Source organism: Pygoscelis adeliae, unplaced genomic scaffold, assembly GCF_000699105.1.
Source record: "Pygoscelis adeliae isolate BGI_AS28 unplaced genomic scaffold, ASM69910v1 Scaffold21, whole genome shotgun sequence".
In the NCBI taxonomy this organism is placed as follows: domain Eukaryota; kingdom Metazoa; phylum Chordata; class Aves; order Sphenisciformes; family Spheniscidae; genus Pygoscelis; species Pygoscelis adeliae.
In genome coordinates this window covers 2,853,030-2,862,867 of record NW_008824243.1, presented here as the reverse complement: position 1 = coordinate 2,862,867, position 9,838 = coordinate 2,853,030, and the positions used below count along the sequence as shown (strand labels likewise).

Sequence of the window (9,838 nt, the reverse complement as noted above, 5' to 3'; positions counted from 1 at the left end):
GGATAAAAGTTTACATCCAAAAAGATGAATGGAAAATTGTGCTTTCAGACAGTAAAGTTATTTGTCATACAGGGGGAACCAATTCATCTCACCATCAGATTCTGGGTAAATTTGTTTATGTACTGTATATATATATATATGCAGTTCATATCCAGGTCCTGCAAAAATCTAAAACTATGTGCTTCACTTCATGTAGCAAAGGCACCTGTGTTATTCTCCCTTTTGGACAAAAGGTGATATTATGTTCCAGGTTTCCTGATGAAGAATACATTGATTTCTGAATATCTCACTCCCATCTCTACGTTGAGTGGCAACACAAACCACAAGAGAAGGCAGCGCTGTATTCCTGCTTACACTGGAAGAAGTTGCTCTGCAGGCCATTTGAAGCGTCGAACTTGTCACAAGGGAAACCGAGCAGAACTGTGAAGCAGAGGGATAGTAACAAAAGGCTATTCTGGTGTGAGGATAAATTGGAGTCATTCTAGCTCCACAAACAGATGTTGCTACTGGATTGACATGTGGAGCCTGCTCCTGCTGGGGACAGGTAAAGTTTACCATTGGGACACACGCAGAGCTCATAGATAGTCTGGCGAGGAGCTGAAGAGCTGGGTGAGGAAGAGGAGGAGGAAGAGGAGAAGGAACCCACTGGTAGATTTCCCAGACGGATTGTATCTGCATTTAAAAATATCTACACAAGAGGGGGGGAAAAAAAAAAGTAAATTTCTTTCAGCATCATGACATATTTTAAAGACTTGTTTTGAGGCAGAGCCATGAGTTTTTTAGAAATATATAAAAAAATTAGAAATATTTTATTAGAAGTATTAGAAAGGTTATTAGAAATATTAAAAATATGTATAAGAAAATTATTTTTAGGAATAAAAAAGCTGTCAGCATTTCTTGTTTTTCAACTCTGTGTAGTTGTATAACCATTAACACTCATTACTACAGTACATACAAATACTTCATGTTTATTCAGATTCTTGAATAGGTTGAATTTTCACTTGTACATTTTATGATTAAAATTTATTCATTAATGGCAGTAGCATATACTTGCTCTGGAATGATTTGTATTTTAATAAGTGTGAAGTGATATTAAAGCACATTCCCCAGTGTGTTCCTGTAAGCAGCTGGAAATATGTGCTGAACTGTGCTAAATTGTGGCGGTTTAACAACAGCTACATCCAGAGAATAATTAAATAAGGGTACAGAGTCATACGCACAAAATAAAGAGCTTAGTTGACCTATATTAAGAGGAGAAAAGATTTCAGATTAAAGTCTTATTAAGAAGGTCATCAAGCTATTCCCATTTGTTTCTGAACATTGAATATGATTTAAAAGTACTGGTTTTTTTTTTTAGTCTCCTTCCATTGGAAATAACATAAGTCAGTATGAGACAGTAAATACCAGCAACGTTCATGAATCTGTATCAAGTTTTGCAATGTTTACACTTACATTACATTTCCAGAGTGTTTAATAAACAATGTCATGAAATTAGGTTACTAAAGCAGGAAAAAACCATGTTTTCCATTGGCACAAACAGATGAGTTTCCAGCTGCTTAGAGTTTATTTTTTTATTTACTGAAGGAGTAAATGAAAGCCAAAGTAAGATCAGTCATTACTTCAGGTGCAGACTATGAACTTCAAGACAACAGGTAACAAATCAAAATGGCTTTAAGCCCTGCAGATAACAGTACGAAGCTTAGGAAAAGGTGAGTTCCTTAAATACTTACTAGTGTTTTTTATAAGGTATTGAAAATCAGCAAAGCCAGCTTGGTACCATTATATCACAATGTTGGCAGTATGTGTAAAGAATCTGGGGAGATATGGCATGTATTGCTTTTTTCTACAGGAGACAAGTATTATTTTATGATAAAATCAGTGGTATATGGCAGAAAAGCAGCACAGAAACACTATTAAGCCCCTGCTGGAGAGAGGTGAAGGACAGCAGGCTGGGAAAAATTTGAGGAGAGAAGACTGTACAAAATCCCATACAAAGACTGATGCACAGACATGTTGCCGTTCACAGCAGAAGCACTGTAAACGACTGGGATCATCGAAGGAAATACAGGCTGAAAGTAGCCCCAAACAATATAACCGCCCATCATTGTGAGTTCTCCACCTCCCAGAGTAACATACTGTCATCGCTGCCAATTTACACTAAAAGGGACAGAAAGGGAGAATCTCGGAGGCACAGGTGACAACCGCGTGGCACGATGCCTGTTTTAATTCACATCCTGACTGATAGAGGAAATGGTTACAAAACTAAAATGCAGCAAATTATTATCTTTGTTCTGTAATTTATATGACAAAGGAATGAATAATTTACACACACATACACACATAGCTGCTTTAAAAGTCCAGTATTATAGACCTGAAATAATTAGGAGACAAACCCCCCCACAGAAATAATTTAGATGGAAGAAATTTGGATGGCGTTGGGAACAATTTAATAATGTTCTGCCAGTATTACAACTGAAAAAAAAGATTACACGTGTAAAAACATTCAGCTCAGCTAGGAGTAAATGTGAAAGTAACTATAGCAAGCATAATAAGAAAACAAAATAATAGATGGGGAAAAAAAAGAATTTGATAGCAAACTAGAAGCTAGGAATTGCTAAAATGTAGGAAGGAAACAAAGGACATAATCATCAGTCAGTGGAGTGACGGGTAATAAAAAGTACACTTCCACTTCTTATATCAAGAATAAATGAAATGTTAACAAGTCCACTATTAATGTGGCAATGGTGGAGTTATCAATAGTATTGAGTAAAAATCCAGTTGCATTCAACACTGTAAGCTCTACATAAGTGTATCTGTAAGTATAAGTGTATCTTTTATACTGAATAGTGCTCAGCATAGTTCTGTACTTGGAGAAGGATCAAGTATTGATGTCAGAACATGACTGTGATAAAATACTTTCAATTTCAACAGTAACTCAACAGGATATTAAACAGGAGCCAGTAATGTCATATACTTTTAATCAGCAGCTTTTTATATCTTTTAACAAATAGATCTCAAAAAAAATCTGAGCAGCCTTTTGGACTTTTAATACTGATTTTCTGTAAGCCCTAATATACTTAGAATATCAAAGAAGATAACAAAAATACTATTTCTACGCTTTTGTTTAAAAAAATAGAAGCAGGAGATATTGGAATATTATATACATGATAATAAAAGGCACTTCAGTGTAGGAGACATACATGTAAGAAAATCCAACAGTAGAAGATTAGCTATTTGTACTTTTGACAGAGCATGTGACTGGCCATTTTAACAGTTTAGCTGCAGTGGTGATGGGGAAGGATCATGAGAAATCTGTAAATCAAAATTAAATGGGTTCTAAAAGACATGTCTTGTTGATTCAAAGACAAGAATTAACTCAGAAAAAAATCAGAGGACGTGTCAGAGATCAGGCTAGATTAAATTCTCTTGAACTTTATTATCTTTTTTTCTAGGAGCTCAATATTTTTATGTGTTTGTTTACATCAGGACAGCTACGCTTCTGCAACCCTCACTGCAGATGTTCTGTAGTGTACTACTCTAAGACTTTAATCCAGTGGACCTTACTCCAGTGTGCATTACAATACAATGTAGGTCGGTTATTTTGCTCATTAAATTAAATGATCTTTTTAAGCATAGCTGTGCATGCTTTTCCACTGGTGCTTACAAATTTCACACTGTGATGTAGATCAATCCAGGTTTTTCTGGTGTCATAATCTTGAGTGGTAGCTATTAGGTCCTGTCCCAGCACGCATCCCAGAACATCTGGTGAGCAAAGTGGATACAGGGGTATGGTGTCTGAGAAAAACTGAAGTGGCTTCTTGTGAGGATGTATCTGCCGCGGTGAGTCTAACAAGCTCTATGCCTTTGCAGAAAGAGCAATGGGAAAGCTGTGCAATTTAAACAGACTCCTATAGCTAATCCCTGGGGAAGCCCGAGATGATGAGGATTAATAAAGATGGCTTAAAGCTAGCATTAAAATCTACTCTGTACATATGCTGTCAAGGTTGTAAATAAAAGACTAACTTTACAGATGTAACTTTGCTATCTATCAGTTAAGCAGGGGTCCAAATATATCATTATAGTAGCCCAATACATAAGGAATTTCAGAGGAACATAGTCCATGTTTGAGGATATACCCTCTCCCCTCCTATCATCTGATAAAAACTGAAATTCATGGCCGAAAAGTCCTCCAACATCAGTAAAACTTAAACTACTTACTGTTTTATGCCTGATGTTGTGAGGTATTTAAAGAGAAGGGAAGAAGTGGCAAGACAAAAAAACTGAACAGTATTATGTTCCCAAGGAACACTGTTGCTAGATGACAGTAGTTAATGGAAGTGCTTGTATACACAGTCTTTCTCTAATCTTTTGTGCTGTGAAAAGTATGAGATAAGCCATTTAATACTTCATACGCATCAAGGCCATGCAAGCCAGTCATGCTCTTTCTGTGAGTCTCACACCTCAGCAGATAAATAGGCAAGGATAAAAACAAAACTTTTATCCATTCTTGAAACATTGTAGGAGACTGACTGAGGGGTTACAAAATGGAAAAGGCAGCAGCTACTCAGAGAAATGCTATTTCACAGAGAGCAGAGCACTGTGCAGCATCATTCCCTCTAAATACTCAAGGTTTAGAAATCCTAGATCACTGCTTTGTCTTGTGCATCTTAGTGCCAAGAAAAATATATTATCCCTATAATTTTTAAAAGTAGACCCGGTTTCTGACTAATTAAAGTAGCAAACTGAATCAGCCTGTAGGGCATGTGATAGGAATGGAAAATTGTACTCTTTTTACATACTTTTTTTGCTAATGGAGATCTGCAAGTCATCTGCTCATCAGACTGTAATTGTTAATCTGTGAGATTAACAGTGAGAGGGAAAAGGAGAGGAAGGCAGGCCAGAAAGTATAGGTTATCTACAAACCAAAGAACTAAATTGAAGGAGAAAACTTTCAGTGGGCAAGATATAGACATGAGGTAAAAGATCAAATATTCCTACATGCCATTTCATACAGCGATATGAACCTGCCATGTATAAAAGTTTTCCACTGGGTTCATGACTAAGTCCTCTCAAAAGAGGAGATGATAGGCTAAGCTGATAAAGCCAAACGAAAGAGTTAGGATTTATAAACATTGAAGAATTTTCTGTATTCATGTGGAGTTTGATTAGACAGGTAATTCTACAGAGCTGCAAAGGCATATTTCTGGACTAATGTAGATAAGAAATGGCAGGAAACTGTAGGAAATGTGAAAGAAAAGAAGGAAAACTGAAAGGCTGGTGTTCATCAACCAGTATGAGGAGACAGTGTAATGACATCTCACTAGATAAACCTTTTGGATTCCCTTAGGCTCTTCAGAATTAATCTGAATTATAACAATGTAAGATTTTGTCTCGTCTTTTTGCTCTTCTGCATATGCTGTCCGAAGCATACATACAAAGAGGATTATATAGATTGGGTCACTAGACTCAACTATGTAATTTTCATATGCCAGTATGTTTTAACATTCAAGGTGGAGATGAACTATAAGATAAATTGCAGTACTTCAGTTCACATGGGCCATTTGTTCTAACACTTCTCTGTGTCTTTGACATTTACTTTAAAACCATTCACCTAAACTAGCTTTCATAAAATCTGAAAGATAGTTCTGAGAAAAAGAAAAAAATTTCATAATGGAAAATTAAAATATTAACTTGATAGCATATATACTGTACAATCTAAACATATGCTAGCACAATGTCTGGAATCGTATCTATCATAATGATTAATAGTATTGAGGAACAGTTAAAACAGTGAAATCAATGTGATGACTGGGATTAAACTGAATATAATAAACATTCAGAGAAGACCAAAAGATCTAGTACAATCTGTGTATTGAAAACGTATTCTCTGCAGGAGTAGGATCAACTGACCACAAGACAAATGAGACCTTTAGGCCAAAGCGTGGTCTGGTGTGGTGAATGTTCTCTTTCTAAAGATTATACCTGATACACCTGGACAGAGCCACCCTGGCAAGTTTCTTCTTTTATTAATATTGCTCCCATTCCCACCTCCATGTTATGCCTGGAACTACTGACAACTGAAAGTGATTTGAAAACTAACATATATACATGTTAAATATAACATTGTACATTAGTGAAGTGTACAGTTCTTGCCTGAATGGAAGAATATATGTTTTGACTCTTCTATACTGAAGTGGTGTTTATGAGAATCGTTTCATTTTTAGTACACATTTTTGTAAATTTGTGTTAAATAAACACAAGCATATATTGTAACTTCTGAGTTACAAGCCCAGTGCAATTTATATAGGTGGCTACTGAAGTAAAAACTTTCCGGTGTATTTATTCTTTCTATTAAGGAAATAATTTTCAGTGATGATCAAATGGGGTTGCTGTGAATGTTGACCAGTAGAAGTTTACAAGCTCCAGTGCTAATGGAATGCCAATGGTAGTCTCGTACACAAGAATTCCCAGAATCAAATTCTACATGATATAAGAAGTCTTTGCAAATTCATTCAATCAGGGGACAGATGTGACTTCTTTGTGATTTATGTACCCAACCCAGAAAGGGAAATGTATTTGGAATATTTGTGCTTAGTCTACCGAGTACAAAAATTCATTAATTAATTACCATTCAAATCAGAACTAGATTAAAATGTGATATTAATGGAAAAATATTTTATTTATATAATAAATTATTCATCATAACTTCTTTTTCTCTTTCTAATAAAATGGCTTGTGGTGTTGGTCTTCAAAATTTGCCCATGAACAAACAGTTCAAAGATGGGTGATGTCAGTTAAAACACTTTGCTTTTGCAGTTTGGGAACACTGTATTTTGGTTGTAGACTTCTACATAAAAGTGTTTTTTACTATAAATTAACTTACACATTAATAACTGCTTTAAGTTGAAAATGAAAGTTTTTGTTTAAAAATAACATGGCATTTTAAGAATTTTAAATATCTGTCAAAACATCTTAATAGAGTTCCTGAAACCAATAATTAAAAAAATACAGAAAAATTTCCCTTCATTTCCACTAATCTCTTTCCTCCCAGACAACAGTGACAAGTCAACTGGTTAATACCATGAAAAAGGGCTGTGAAAACAAAATGCAGCACACATTTGTTAGACAATTTTTGGTGAATAAACAGTGGATCTTTGAGCTCTAGAGCTTGCCATTGCTTATTTTTTATTGAACTCACTTCATCCATATCAAACACTTAAATTTTTTTTTGCAGACATTTAATCTCAGGCAAACATAACTTGGCTGAATTGAACTAATCTACAAAATGTTGTTGCCTTTGATCAGCCATTTCTCCATAGTCATGGCAAGCAGCTCGCAGAACGAGGTAATGCCAGTTCAGTGTATTTAAATAATTCTAAAAATCCTTTTTTTTTTTTCTGTTTCAGAACATAAAAACCATCCACAAAACCCCCACCAAAAACAATGCTTTAAATGGTACTGTTGGTTGGGTTTACAAGTGAAGATTACTCCAGTTTTATTAAGTATTAATCTCTGTGTTAAATACATCTCCTGGACTTAGAGAGAGAACCGGATAAGATTATAGATCAAATGTTAATACTATATGCATTTGTTAGTCTCTGCAAATAATCTTGGGTGTATGCTTCATAAACTGTGATGTGCTAAAACGGTAAATATAAACTTGGCCTCTTGTCTGCTACACTGATTTTGAGTAAACTTGTCTGTTAAAGATTATTGCTCATTTTTAATTTGACAGCTATAAGCCTTACCAAGGCATCAGCCTCATTATGCCAGAAACAACCAAATATAGTCTACAAACGATGCTATGAAGGAGTGTAATTTGACAAGGAAATACAAGGGCATAAAGAACTAAATAGGAAAAAGGTCACAGACAGGGTGACTAATATGAACATGTTTGTAAAAATGAGAAGCCTCTGTGCCTCTTTCTCCTTTTATTTACTTGTTCTTTGATAGTCAATGGGATGCAATGAAAGTGCAGAGCCCAGCTTACATAGAAGCTGCTTGCAAAAATAAATAGCAGCTGCACAAGAGTCATGAGAGCTGAGGCTAGTTAGCAGCTTTCTTCTTCAAAGGGTGATGTATTGTGAAAACCATTAAAATTAGTTGTTAGACCAACCAGTGGACAACATCAAATAATCCTTTAAGCTTGTTATCATTATATGATAATACATTTCAGGTTCAATTCGAACATATTTTTATGCCTCGCAAAATCTAGTATCTACAGAATTCAAAACTGATCTGTACTTTTGCATTTTGTTTATGTGAACGAAGCAGTAGTCAACTAGCAGTCATTGTGCTGAATTTCCAGGCAAGAAATGTTCTTTTTCTTCATATGTGAACCAATAGATTCAGCTAGAGCCTGGAGCTTCACGTTTCATTTTCCTTGTAAATGATTGCTGCTTTAAACCATTGGTTATGGTTTATTTATAGAATAATACATAGTTCACAACTAAATGCCAAGCTATAATTGAATCAAAGGATTCTGCTGATGCCTCGACTCACAAGGGTGCAGCTCAAGAGCTTTATAAAGGGCAGCAGAATCTGAGTCTAAATTACAGTCCCCAGTATTCAGTCTGGGATCACGCATTATAATGCGTAATAGGGCTAAAAGGATTATTATAATACTGCAGTAAATAAAAAGAAAATGTATCAAACAGTGGAATTCAGAGTGCTTGCAGAGGCTTTCAGTTTATGATGTGGGAGGCTAGAGATTATACTGCGTAAGAAATAAGGCTAGAGGAAAAGTATTTCATAAACACGTTCTTAAAAAATATTCTGAAGTTATTCTTAAATAAAAGGAAAATATATGATTCATATATTAATCTACAGTAAATTCATAATGTTCTGCTACATGGCTATAACTGGTTGATTCCAGATGCCACATAGCTATTTTCTGGCATAATAGGGCAATAATTATCCTATAGAAGGAAAATATGAATTCATATATCTTTCATTATTTTTTGAATAAGCTTACAAATATTAAAAAGTTAAATTTAGTCAAGCAGTGTGAGAATAATACCAAAAGCTTGTATTTTTTCTAGTACAAAAAATGTCTTATCACAAAAATGGTTCACAGATCCAATTCACAAAGACAACATTCTTTTATTAGTGAAAGAAACTTGACTGATAAAGCATGCATTTTTAGGCTAAAATGATTATTTTTGACATAGATACTTTCTTTTGTTTTAGAATGTGTTTTCTTAAAAATGAGTAATGATAAAACCTTTACACTTTTTTCCATGCTGTCTGCTAATCTGTGCTGTATCTGTGGGCTGTAAGCAAGGATATCAATCAATATTTTGTTATGTAGACATTTTATCCATCAGATGTTTACCCTGGTTCCTCACACCAGGCTGTAATTAATCCAGCAATTCCCTAGTGTGGACACGGGAACTTCACATAACGGTGATGCTGTGGAAGCTCATTGTATGCCTTCCAAAGTGTTTCTGCATTTTCCTCTGACCCTCTGCAGTGTAAGAGATAAAATAGCAGACTATAAAGGCATTGGTCAGACCTCAGGATGGAATTTCTCTGTAGATTTAAGGTACAGTTCTTTACAGCTCTTATTGGAATTGCAGGTATTCAAGAGATAATTAGATACTTTGAACTTTGTCGGGTGTATGTTTACAGAACTGCTCCTTGGGAATAGCTTGTTTTCTGATAACTATCAATCTAACATCTGTGTGGGAAATCACAGATGTGCAAAGTCTTACTTACCATGTAAAGGAATATAATGATTTTGAATATGAAGTTCAGCAAAGTCTGCTTTACACTGGCATTTTTTTTTCCTACAAAGCATTTAATACTGAATTGAATTCCAATTCTGAATAATACATAA

At 35.0% G+C, this 9,838-nt stretch overlaps 1 protein-coding gene across 1 annotated transcript in view; it reads right to left on the bottom strand.

Annotated features, from left to right (window-relative positions):
* Positions 1 to 481: 481 nt before the first annotated feature.
* The window catches only part of SGCZ (sarcoglycan, zeta), a 233,647-nt gene continuing 224,290 nt past the window's right edge, over positions 482 to 9,838 (bottom strand). The window contains exon 7 of the mRNA XM_009335134.1: positions 482 to 688. Coding sequence (XP_009333409.1) covers positions 482 to 688 — 207 coding nt within the window. The remainder of the gene's footprint in view (positions 689 to 9,838) is intronic.